We start from the raw sequence: 13,428 nt of genomic DNA, 5'->3' as shown, positions 1-13,428 counted from the left end.
TGCATACCATATGTCCGGCCTTGAGAACCCAGTAGAGGGTGAGGTTCTTGAAAGACTTGTAGTAGCCTGCAGTCTCGCCTTCAACTACCATAGGCGCCTTGGCCGCTGCCTGGAAGTCCTTCATGCCTGCCCACTTGAGCTGCTCCATCCACTGCAGCGTTCCTGCATACGCGTGCGCGATCGACGCGTGGTAAGTTGTATGCAGTCGTTGCAAGACATTCAAAGCTGTAGTTAAATGTTCCCACAAAGTCGTCCTAAAATCATGGACCTCGACAACATCTGCTAGAAGACGGACCTTGGAACAGACTTGTTCTTCACGAGTAAATCGATTACTGGTAAAGAGTTACGTGTTCGAAAAGAACTAAATGCTGAACCTAGCAAGTTTCTGTAAATATTTATTTACTTGAAAGCCCATGACATGACTAATCTACCGTCGCCGAGATTTTAGGTTTCGCCTTCGTTTTCTCTAGTGACATTTTCGAACCAAATGAATGAAACGCTTAAAACACAGGCGCTGTGCACCAACCCTCGGTGCTTTCTCGGTTGGCTCGTGTTCCATGGCACTGAGCTGCGAAACAGCCATTGCTGATAACGTGTTACGCAATCGAACAGGAAGGTGAACCTGGTGCTACGAGGTATATATAGTTTAGCCATGCAAGAAGGAAATAAAGTAGGAGGGAGCATTCTGTTGGCACAGCCAGTCTTAGAAAGCAAACTCTCCGTTAACGCCATTCGCTTTTTCTCCCGAAAAGTTTGCCCAACACGTACGTGACCTTTAGCCACAGCGTACTGGGTGAAAATGTTGGTTCCGTGTAGTTTTTTAATCGGCGGGTACTTGTGCGGCTGCTGTGCAAGCAGTATCGAGTGTAAACTTAGAGGGATTGCAGTAGAGCTGCTGCATAGGCTCCCTCTGGGGAGTCTGTAAGGCAACTCTAGGTAGCACAAAAGCCTACTGCGCTCTCTGACACTAGGTCACATGTATAGCAACATTCTAGCTCATTATAGTTGGGCCGACTCGTTGCTGCCTCATAGTTCTTCCCATGCAAGTTTAACCACTTTTACAACGCTCTGTGGAATGTGAAACGTGCTAGTACGACAAAGTTGCGAGGCTGACGTAGTTTGGAAATCAGTCTTGAGGCTGCTGTGCAGTGTTCTCATACGAGGCTCCATACAGGGAACACTACTGCTGCGAAACCCTTAGCTGTTGAGCGATTGCCAGAAGAAGAGCAAGAAACGTCGATCAGCTACCACAGTGCACACTCACCCAGGGCGTCAACAATAAGGTCCAGCTGCCCGCTGTAGACGGCCACTTTGATGTCTGTCTCGTTCAGCAACCTGTCCACTGGAGAAAGGATAAGTTGCGTTTTATAAATGCAAACGCGTTTTATGTCCACAAGGCAGAAAAGCCGGCATTGTAGGCAACGAGTGGTACCAAAAACCAACATTATCAGCGACAGGGAAAGGACAACATTGTGCCGAGTATGTGAGCGTGAAAGTATGTGTTCTTTGACATGTTCCGCTACCGCTTTCGATCTTCTGGATCCACAAGCGAGGAATAGTGACTCACCCGTGTCAACAGCAGGCAGCATGAAGTCTGCTTTCAGAGCCTGGAAGACTGCACCGGACTGACCTGTGTAGTGGAAGTAAGTAAAAACCACGAATGCAGATACGATGGCAACAACAAGGTGACAGTTTGCGCCCGCGTAGCGAACTGCTAAACAGCTGAAAGGTTTCTCTTCGCCTTGTCACCATGTACTTCATTAATGCAGTTTAACTAGAGTAAATTTAACTTTAGGGAGAAGCCACGGTGACGTATAATCTAGCTGCCTACATTTCCAATCCATAATAAATAACCCACATTGTTTCTGCACGAATGCGATAAAACGTAAAATGCAATCGCCGCAAATGCGTCTGGAGTGTCCATCATCTGCTGCTTGCTGTTCAAGTTTCGACAGTTTCCATGCGGTCAGCAGTCATTCCCCCGTCTTCCTGTCCCCTTTATATTTTTTTCCCCTTTCAATAAAAACGACCACCTCTGCTGCATGAACTAGGCAAATTGAGAGTCTTGGACAAAGGGTGCACAGTAAACCTATTCACTCCATTTTGACTCCCGAATATCCGTGCGCGCCTTTTTCTCTTTTCATAGGCAGTAATTGCTACTCTTAAAAGGAAGCTTTAGCTCGGGGGCTCCTATCTAAATACACGGAAAAGGAGAATTCGTTTTTCTCGGCAACCACTGCACCAAATTTGTCGAGGTTTGTTGCATTTAAAAGAAAAGCTTAAGATCTAGTGACTGTTGGTTTCGAATTTTTAACGCGACAGCGTTAAGGAGCTCGTGTCGCAGAAAAGTCGGCGGCGTTGGCCGTGAGCGAAAAATCCCGAAAGGCTGTGAATTAAAGCAACTTGCAAAATCGGCTGGGTGTGAATCGGACCAGGGTCTCCGGAGTGTAAGACAGAGACGCTACCACTCAGCCATGAGTTCGATGGTTCAAAGCGCGACAAAAGCACTTCTAGTGAATGCGGTGTTGCCTTAGAAACGTGCCGTAGAAAGTTATACTGCGGTGTATATCGGTTGTTATGAGCATGTAAATTACAGAAGTCGCAGTTAAACGAGTAACCAAGTACGTTACCGCTACATTTCTTCTGCGCTTGGCGCACACGCAGAGCCATCTTGCGGCAAACAGAAGACCCTCCTCGCCATGTACGGCGCTACCCCGACAGGTGGCGCGCCACTCGCCCGCTTCTCCGTCTCGTTTGAGCGCATTGGGGCCGTGCGGGGACGGGTGCGAGGATGGCCCAATACCCTTGTGTTTAATAAGTTTTCTCGCTCTCTCCCCTTCCAGCGTGCGTTGCTCGAACCCTCGCATTTAGGCGACGCGGCTCCTCTTTCCGCTCACAGCGCGATTCCTAGGTGCAGTGTCCGATGCGGGACGCCTCCGACGTGATCGCTGCTCCGTAGCGCGTGCTGCTGGCGAAAAGTTGCTGGCGGCACGCGTGCTGCTGCCGTGCTGCTGGCGAGGAGTCAATGGTCTGCGTGGTGCTCCCAAGCGAGATAGAGGACGATCCCATCGAGGCGTCAGCCCCATGATGGCGTCCGCCTTCATGGCGCGTCGCGGCCCGGCTGTCCGTGCCGATCACGACGTTTGGCTCGCGTAGATCGTTTCCCCCTCCGAGACACCGAGTTCTTTGGTTCGTTCCGCTTGCTCAGGCGCACGTTTCGTTGCCGCGCCGAACGCTGCGTGGCTCGGCGCTCACAGCGTGATCGGTGGGTGCTAAGTCCGATGCGGGGCGCCTCGTAAGTGATCGGTGCGCCGTAGCGCATTGTCGTACACCCCTTGGCGGGTCGACGGGAACGCTATCGCGTTTTGATTTAGGCCGTCAATTTTTTTATTAATTGACAAAAATAAAAAAAATTCAGAGAACGAAACTATCGAGTTTACAACTCTAACTCAGCAATAAAAGAATTATATCAATTCAGTGAATTGCATGTAATAGTACATCTATAGCGGACAAAATTTATGTTACACATAAATATAAAAAAAATTAGTAATACAGAAATACAGCTTTTGCAGAACCCTTGTACACAACGTAACAAATTCACGTAATATATAAAATGACAATCAATTTGTCCGCTTTGAATGATCTAATGGATGCCATTTACAGAACCACAACATCTCTTCTCGACACAGAGCTGTATTTTTAAACTTCGTGCTTCTATTTTTTTCGAACTTACGAATGTTTAAAGATTCTTTTCACAAAATTCAGGCCCTAAATCAAAATTTCGTTTCGAACGGTCACTAGAATTTAACTTTCTCAAATGCAACAAATTTCATTAAGATCGGCCCAGAGGCTATAAGAAAAACGTTTTGGCTTTTTATATGTATTTGAATAGGCCGCGTCGGAGTTGGGCCCGAGCTAAAGCTTCCTCTTAAGCAAAATTACATTCTTTTGCAACAACGATAATGATCATCTGTCTTGTACGCATTTCCTTCCTTTAACGCGGCGAGCCCGGTGCTTCCAAGTCGCGAACAGCATGCCCGTTATCAACATGACGGAGCATTCTCGACAGGACGAAAGTAGCGAGCGCCGCGTTTTCAAAGAAGGAAACGTAAGCAAGACAGATGACGATTATTGTGAGGCAAATATACAGCCGGAAAGGTGCACATTTGTTTAAGAGTGCACTCTTAGGCAAAGTTACACCCTTTGGCTTGCCCCTTCTGCCACACAACAATAATCGTTATTTGCCTTGATGCGTTTCCTTTCTTTAACGCTGCGAGCCCGGTACTTTCCAGTAACGAACGGCACGCGCGTTATCAGAAGGGGCACTCCAAAGGGTGTAAACCGTTCTATGCTGATAACGCGCGTGCCGTTCGTTGCTGGAAAGTACCGGGCTCTCAGCGTTAAAGAAAGGAAACGCATCAAGGCAGATAGCGATTATTGTTGTGTGGCAGAAGGGGCAAGCCAAAGGGTGTAACTTTGCCTAAGAGTGTGTATAGTCTGCTGTACACCGTTTGTTTTCACTTTTAATACACGATCGCCCAAACGGTCATGGGGAACACGGGCATTGCTATCGCTTCGCCGTTCTCACCTCCCCAGGTGACGTTCTTGGGGATGCTGCCTAGCTTCTCCTTGATTGGTCCGTTCATGAGCTCCGTCAGAGTGCCGTTGAAGACGTTGTAGAAGTGCGCCACGTGACGGACGAAGGCTCGGCCTGGGCAAAGGGAGAAGCAGAATTAACGGTTCGCTAAAATCGGAAACTGGGGGAGCGTGGAGGGCAGTGAAAACAGCTTACACGAAAGACACGTTGCTGCGTTGTCAGCAACCAGAAGTGTGCCGACGCCCTTAGAAACGTTCGCTCAGAGGGGTCTTGAATCACCGCCCGGGTTTGATGAAAAAAAAAAAAAGAAACACGCAGGCAGACCGCGGATAGCACGCTGCTGCGAACATTTCAACTTTCGCAGTCGTGCGCCGCGCGGGACGTCACCTTTTTCATCTTTTCAAGAGAAGCCTACTCCTCACTGTTTTAGGGCGCTCATATTTCGTCACGTGTCATATTCCCATACGCGGCTGCTATTGTCCCATATACAGCTGACGTCAATCAAGAAGAGTGTTTGGATCAGGACGCTTCTTCGTACTGTTATTGTGCATATTTAATCACGCCTTTTCATAAACAGGCTGAAGTAAGCGAAAACCTGCTTTCGAATATCCATAATAATTGCGCGCTTCCGGAAGAAGCCGACCGTCGTCTGCTTACGCTCGGCTGCGGCCGCCCGCGTAGTAACTAAACTTTGGCCCGTCTGCTCTTACTGGTGTCGTAGCCGTTGGGTCTCGCTGATTTCGATTAGTTTTGAACACTCAACTAGCCTCGAGCTCCGGCCGCGGATCTCAAGGTCAGACCACACGCACGTTTTGCTAGCGCGCGTTCACTCCTGGCTAGACATCTTAATTGCCAGACTTCGCTTCGTCTATGGCTTCGTGTGTTCAGCTATCGACAGCGCTTCAGAAATGCGCAAGTTGGATGTGGCAACTATCCGTCGGTCAAGCTGGTGCTGGATAAAGCCGGCCTGCACCACGTAGCACGGCCACACGGGAACATACGTGGGAGTATATGAACGCGAGCGCGCGCTGAAGGCTTATCGTGCATAAAGCAAACGCTGCGCATACGCACTGCAGTTGCATGTAGCTGAGGTCTGCTACGTAGTGTGGATGGCCGTGGCTGCCGCGAGATGCCGCGATCGAGTCCGCTCGCTTGAGGGACTTTACGCTCGCTGAGGACAACCTCGTTTGACGCGTCGTAGGCGCCAATTTGGCTACACCAGAATCCGTCACTTGCGCTGGCAACAAACACTGTCCAAACGAAACAATGGCCACGACATCCAGGTTCAAGTCTGCTCTTTCGCTTGGTGCTGCGCTCAAGTTTCATGTCTCGTTTGTGGTGTAGAATCGAGGTGATTCGATCGTCAAAGCCGAAAGGGCTCTTCCTGCCGATTACGTTATTCCGACCGGTCTCGAGGTTTTCAGCGACGGAGACAAAGAGCGAAGCAGAAGTGAAAGAATGGAAGTGTGTGCGCGTAGCGGGCCTCCAAGAGGTGCAAGCACTAGTTCGCGGCCTTGCTCCACCGCCACAGCTACGAAACTTGACTGTTTTCAGCCTTCGTAGGCGACTCCGCAATGTGAATCGTGTTGCAGTATATGACATTCAATTTGTGAGCGGGGAAGTCGCCGGCATGCATCGGAAAAGGCGAGGGGATAGTGGCGTTGATGGGGCACACGAAATCCCATGTAGCGTAATCGGCACCACAAATGTAGCGCGCGGAAACCGATTCTTCGCAGATTTCCTACACGCGCGCACGTTTGACGGTTCAAACCTGGCGCCACATTGATAGCATGCCGCGACTTGCCGCCCGCAAAGGGGGCGCGCAATTCAAAATGGACGTAAATAGCAAGCAACAAAAAAAATTCAACGTGTGCTGTTCAAAAATATATAGCTGTGCGTTAAAGTTCTTTTAGGGGGAAAATACGTAAGCGTGAGAAAAGATTAGACAGCTCTTCTAAAGCGCAGCACCAGTGGCGCAACATGCAACAGAACTTCGCGCTCTTTTTTGCCGCTCTTAAAACTTTAGGCAGCGGTGGCGGTGGTTCGTTCTTGCTTTCGTTTGCTTAAATTGACGAGTTTTCGAGTGGAGAGCTTCGAATCGTGTTTGTCAGAACGGCAGCAACCACACCTCTTTATTTCGGTTCGGTAAGTGATCTTATTATATGATTGAAGGGTTACTACTTTGCTGGAAATCATTTGCACTTGACGTTTCGGATTGCCGCGTTCGTGCAGTTGTTGACGGAGCCTATTTCGGATTGCAACTTTTTTTTTTTTTTTTTTTTTTAAGGTTTGTTAGAAGCATTGTTCTCCCCTTTTGCCTCTTTGAAACTTGAATGTGGTACTGGCTTTCAGGCTACGATGGGAGCTGTGTAATTCCGTTACCGACTCTATATGCGGTTGCGATATTACATTAATCACTGTGCACTGCATTAAAACATGATCTCGTAAATAACACTCGCAGACTGCGACTACAGACGAAAAATGAGCGAAATCACAAAAATATCGCACGAAAGTCTCCTCAACACCGTTCGTTGACTTTCCAAATCTGGACAACGAAAAAAAGAATAAATAAATAAATAACTGCTAACGGCCCCACATTTAGCTCATGGGAGTGTGTCGACTCCACTATTAGGCATGAAGGCAATGCAACTAACACTAACGGCAGACAGCAAACAAGTGCGGTGGCCGAAGATAACGGCCGTCTGCAGCTGAGGTCTCTTTTGTACAATGATGACAGTCGAGAGCAGAAGTTTACGATGATGCTTCAAGGGAAGCCACAAGGGAGTTGTTCATCAGCAGCTCGTAAGCATACATGTGCAACATATTTAATGAAAATGGAACATTTAAAGCGGTTCGAAAATCTGGCGGGCACTGCATGTTATTTTGAATGCAAAAAAATTTATCACTTTTACACATTAGCTAAATGAAACTTGCTATATCAATGTTCCTGTGTGAAATGTAAAAAAGCCTATCCGCAAATCATGCTGAACTTTAAATTACTTTTGCGTGTATTGTTTTGGTTGAATAAATAAAATTTATTTGTATAAAAATTCTTTCAGAAGGATGCCTTAACCTGGCCTTTATTCTATTTTTACTGAATGGTTTCTGCGCTGCTCTATCCCACGTGACTGTCAAGACAACTGTGTCGCTTGCAGTGTTTTCACAGGGTAGTGTGTAGTCAACATAGTCTGCATCTTTCCATTTTTCTTGTTCCGAATACATTAATCCTTTTCTTTTTTTGGAGTGCCTGTCTTCACTCGGAAGTTACATTCGAAATTCTGTGTAAGCTATCACTGTTCATATGAAATTCTACCTTTCTCACTGCAAGAGGAAAGTCTTGGATGAAGGGGTTCATAGCTGTCATGGAATGTGAGCTCGAAGAAATGTAGGGGTTAATTTGCTGCAGAGAGAAAGCAATGACAATAACTTGGAGGCAAGAAACAAGGCTAAAACAAGGTCCATCTTGTTTGTTGACTAATGAGCTATCACATTGTGACTGTTTCCTTTACATAAGCCAGTGCAACTGAAGGCTGTTAGTAGCCAATGTGCTATTACTTTGCTATCCTAATTTAAGTAGTCGTTTGTGCTACCTGCATCTGCTGATCAATGTTTTCTGAATTTCAGAGGCGGCTAGGAACCACTCAACGTGAGCTGTTATGTTGTCACACTCTATCAAAACGGTGACAGACCGGCTGACAAAACTGCTGCTTGAGCGTCATCTGCAACTTAATTTATAACCCTAATTGTATAAGTTTAATTATATAACATTCTTAGTGTTTTCTGGCATATATGAAAGTGAGCTTTACTTGCATTAATTGGTGGGGAACATCTAGCTTTTTAATTTAGTTGTAAATTTAAGTCTGAACTCTAGCTTTCCAAATTGCGATGTTAAGTGCTGTCAGCTTCAGGAAAGGGAGTTTTATGTTGTGCTATTTTCTCAGTAAGGAAAATGGCCTTTCCTTTTTCAAATTTACAATATTCAGTGTGAATTTGACATCAAAACAATGATGATAAGGTTGTCTGTGATTGTGCTGTTGAGAGAGTACTTTGTATTTTTAGGAGTATACCACAAAATTTTTGTCTCCTTTTGTACCAAGAATGGATAGCTGTCAACTCAGTAATTATGCTATGGAGCCTCAATTGTTTGTTTAATAATGCAGAAATATGATTAATTAATACATTACCTTTTAGTGGTACAGCTCAAGACATGCACAAAGTGTAGTGTGACTTTGGATGTGAAACAGAAGTCTATTTATTCATGTCGCGAATACTCGATGTGGCAGTCTCATAGTACCAGACACAATTGACGTGTGTACACAAACACTATGACCATACTGCGAAAACAGAGATCATTCAACACTCGAGAGGATAACAGGGGGGAGGGTCCTCCTGCATTTCAAAAAGAAGCACGGAATTGGAAGGGTCAATTTGACGGCTTTTAGTGACAAGGTCATTATATCACTGTCAACTACTGCATTGAGCCAACTATCTCATGGTTCAGTTGTTTGTGACACTGCACAAATTCGAACTATGGTTGCTGTGACATGAATAGTCTCACGCTTCTCGTATGAAATACTGTTGCGCTAGCTAGCTAGCTGCATAAAATGTGGTGTAATAATTATTTGTGTTGCTCAAGGAATTGCGGCTCCGTGTCATAATTGTGGGGTTGGCAACTACCTGAAAAGGCTCAAAAGTGGCGCATAAAGTTTTTGTGTCGGTACTCCATTAATGAATTTCTCCTACGTGCATTAATTGGTTTTAAGAGATAGTAATAATTTTGATGCATAATTTGTTTTACACTGTTGACGTCCTTTATTAACTTGTGCAGAATACTAGAAATAATTGAGCCCACCAATCTCTGTGTAAGCAGCTGCATCTTTCCCTGAGGTAGCACGAAGGAGAAAGTTCCATAGCTGTGATCTCATTGATCAACTTTCCGCATGGGAATCCCAGTTGTCCATAGAAGATTGCAACAAAGTATTCCAGGGTGAAAATCAAGCCTTTCTGGTTAGCAGAAATGGTGGGCCTCCTAATCAAAACATGCCTCTAGGGCCCACAACAATCTCTTTGTTGTAGGCCAGCCACAGTTAAGTTGTAATTCTAAATGGTAACTTTTGAAAGCGCCACAAATCAATTTTGTGTGTATGTGTGCATATGTGGCGACAATGGTACAATTTTTGCAGCCATGATTTAGGCAAAATAAGTAGTGGAAAGATACATTCATGCCTTTAAGCTTACAATTCCATCCAAGTCAGCCTGTGCTTTCTCTGCACTGTTTGCTTTATTTTAAAATAATGTCTACTATGTTTAGTGAAGCTCTCAAAAAGATATGGTTGGTCCTTGTACACATGTTATAAGCATTTGAATTACCATTTTAACAAGACAATTTTTAAGTTTTGGTGCACTGATAATCAAGATTTCTAAATTATCTGTAAAGAAGTTGCATTTACCATGGACCCGCTCCATCAGCCATGTTCGTAGCAACCGTACTGAATCGCATCTGTATTTATGGAATGAACTGCATTTTTTTACGGCTCCCTTAAGCATCTGTCAGCAATTATGCAAGGTTGTGTGTGTGTAGAGAAAGGAAACAGACTTTATGCACGCTGTTTTACCTTGCATAATATGCATTCCCCACACAATTTCACTCAGTTCTGCTGCCATTAGTAATATGTGCAATCGTTTAGAGTGCAGTTTACCTGAGTTGATAGTGGTATTTATTGGTTGTACTCGGTCGTGGAAATGGTATATGTGGTTTCTGCCTATGGGTCCATGTATTTGCACACCAATGCAAATCTACTGGCACATAAGATGCACATGCTGTGGAACCTACTCATGGCCTGTGGAACAAGGGAAACAGAATTGTACGTTTGTTGCACTATGTCAGACAGACGTGCTTGTTAAGTACATTGCTATAGCCGGCATGCATGGTATAGTATGTTAATACTGATCCATTAGTGCCGCAGAACAATGGTCTGACCCTGAAAATGTAGAACTATTTACAGGAATGGTGCTTGAATGTTGAGAATGGCTGAACAAAATGAGTGGATTGCAATGCATTATGTGCACTCAGTGTGTGCTTAGGCTGAACTGCTAGACTTGTTTAAGCTGTATCTTAAATTCTTAAAAACAAAGGGGCGTAATGTAAAGTCACTTGTTCTGCTGCACACGCATAGCGGCAGACGTTATACTTTGTATGAAAACCTCCAATAATGTTTCATAGCCAATGTTGGTATGCATGAAAGTTTTGCTAATGCTATTTGATCACTAGAAATGCATATATCTTGCCCAAGCTTACACAAAAACTATTGTCTTGCAGTTTACAAGGAGTGGGAGAACAATACATAGCGCACAAATACATTTCTTTGTGAATGTTGGGGCAACTATTTCGGTGCTGGTACTATGTATTGACAAAAAGTATCGCGTTGCACTGTATTTATTACTTCTTTAAATGATCAACTTGCAAAGATGGCTACTAGCTGTGGCCTTAGATCAAGCTGGAAGGTAGGTGTCTAATAGCTAAATGCGTGCTTTCTAGGTATGAAAACGATATGCCACCTCGCGGCATAAATGTGTCGTGATCAACTTCACACTTGAGCTAGTTATCTTTCCTGCTACCGGTGCCTGTGGACAAAAGTACATTAGCGAGAATATTCCTGCTGCTTTAGGTATTAGTAACACTAATGCTTGGGCAGAAAACTAACCTAACCACACCAAATGAAGCTTGAGCGAACTTCAAGTATATTTTATAGGCGCATGCCCAAACAAAGTACTCTCCACGAATTGAAATGCCAGCAGCATATTTAAAATATATAAAAAGAAAGCAAAGGTCCACTTGCGGGGAATTAAAAAGTCATCCCGAGTGGAGTGTTTCGACCAAATCACCTTTGTGTGAGTCACCTTTTTCCCCATTGCGCAAGTTTCTTATCCATGTCGCTATCAGTTGTGCATCGTCTGATACTTTCGATGATGGATTGTTTTCTACCGTGATGACACGCCATAAAAGTACACAGCAAAATTCTTTCGACATCTGCTTTTTTTTCTTTTTCGGGCTCGTGCAAAGTGACATCATGACAATTTGAGAACTACGAGGCAACGTTGCAGCGCACTCTGAAATATGAGAACCTGCGGCTGAACCTAGATTGGCTTGTTCTTGATGCGGCCGCTAGGGGGCGAGCATGTAGTTGGAGTTGCAAATAGTGGCGTCTACGTGAACATCCGAAATAAAATTTGAGTTGTGCGCCGCGGTGGCATTCAGTAGGTGGAGTGTTGCGAGCACGCCCCGCGCTGTTGTATGCCTAGCAGTGCAAGGCATTGAAGAAGTGGGGGTACCTCAAAACGGATCATAGACGACCTTTGAATGCCAATAACTCCGCTTCTTCTGAATGCATTGAAGTACTTTTTGTGGCAAAGTATGCCTGTAATAGTCTATTTTAACTTCAAACACATTTCTCCACTTCAATAAAACGTGTTTCAGGGTACCTTTAATGCATTCATCTTTAAATTTTAATCTATCCATGTGTCAAAAAGTGTAGGACACCTAGTGCCTTTCTCAGGAAAAAAATAAATTGACTGTGAATTTGAAGTATGGGACATTAGATCGTTTTCGTCAGCCTATTTAAGTCCACAGCGGTAGACGCGTCTCTTAGGGGTAGGGTGGCTATCAGGGGATCGCCAGTAAGCCACTAACTAAGTGAGCAAACTCTTCCATATGCCATGAAACACCATAATGTAATCATTCAATATATTCCTTTGTCATCTGCAAGTGCTTAGTTCCCTTGCGCTGGCCACCCATTCTCTTTGGTAGACAACTAGTTACCTGTTCTACACGATACACAACATATCGAACACCACATCTGTATATGTACACAGAAGAAAACAGAAGCCAGAACTTCAAAAATGCTGTCCATCTCCAACAATAACAATTTCTTTCGAATATATCTTGTTTTGGAATGTAGACAACTATAATTAAAATAATATAGCTTGAGTGTCACTGATCAAAAAGGGATACCAAAGGAACAAACCTCTGTCAACTGAAATGGCGTAGTTGGACATTTTTTTCAGGGTAGGGCGCGGGGGGTCACTGTATTCACTTGGAAGGCCGCATATATTAACAAACGCCGGGGGCGGCATGTGTTTGGTGTGCCACCCCTGGCCGCGCCACTGGTCTACTGTCCAATGTCAAGGCTACGTAGCGCGAAACTAAAGGACTGGTCTCTCTCTATATATACACCTACGCACCGAGCTGGTTGTCTGACGGTAAAGGCAGAGAGGCCAACAGAGAGGACGACTGTTCCGGGTGGGGCTGCAGGATGTTGTACCAGTCGATGCCATTCGTCAGCTAGCGTCGGGATCGGAAAGAAAAAGAAAGAAACAATTTAGTTGAACGGCTGTCCACATAAGGCACGATTGAAATATCTGCACAGAAACCGTCAGAGACGATGGCCAAAGCCAAAATGAGCGACGTTTGTGCGGCACAGGTTGACGTCATTGTGTCACCTACGTGGAGGAAGCCCCGCAGCTAGGTATTGTCGGGTGGGTTACATACGCACTGACGCCGCCACCGCTCTCTCCTGCTATGCACCTCTCCTCGTTACGTCACGTGGTGAGCAAGCTCCCCCTCGCCTTTACACCTCCCTCCTGTTATGCACCTCTCCCCGTTATGTCACGTGATAAGCAAGCCTCCCCCCCTCTCAGCTCCTCGGCTCTCCAGCGCTTTCCTCCTCGCGGCGCCTTCCTCCCCTCTCCACACTCCGATACTCTCTTCAGCCTCACTCGTCTCACGATAAATGCGCGGATACTGCAAGGACAGCTCAGCGTAAAACACTGGC

The 13,428-nt window shown here is 45.4% G+C and overlaps 1 protein-coding gene across 1 annotated transcript in view; it reads right to left on the bottom strand.

The window, feature by feature from the left end:
* The window catches only part of LOC126525716 (retinoid-inducible serine carboxypeptidase-like), a 40,225-nt gene that overhangs the window by 2,318 nt on the left and 24,479 nt on the right, over positions 1–13,428 (bottom strand). The window contains exons 8-12 of the mRNA XM_050173633.3: positions 12,839–12,938; positions 4,589–4,711; positions 1,568–1,630; positions 1,265–1,342; positions 8–162 (exon numbers count right to left, since the gene is read on the bottom strand). Coding sequence (XP_050029590.1) covers positions 8–162; positions 1,265–1,342; positions 1,568–1,630; positions 4,589–4,711; positions 12,839–12,938 — 519 coding nt within the window. The remainder of the gene's footprint in view (positions 1–7; positions 163–1,264; positions 1,343–1,567; positions 1,631–4,588; positions 4,712–12,838; positions 12,939–13,428) is intronic.

This window comes from Dermacentor andersoni, chromosome 8 (genome assembly GCF_023375885.2).
Source record: "Dermacentor andersoni chromosome 8, qqDerAnde1_hic_scaffold, whole genome shotgun sequence".
Lineage (NCBI taxonomy): Eukaryota > Metazoa > Arthropoda > Arachnida > Ixodida > Ixodidae > Dermacentor > Dermacentor andersoni.
This window is presented reverse-complemented; position numbering and strand designations above follow the sequence as displayed.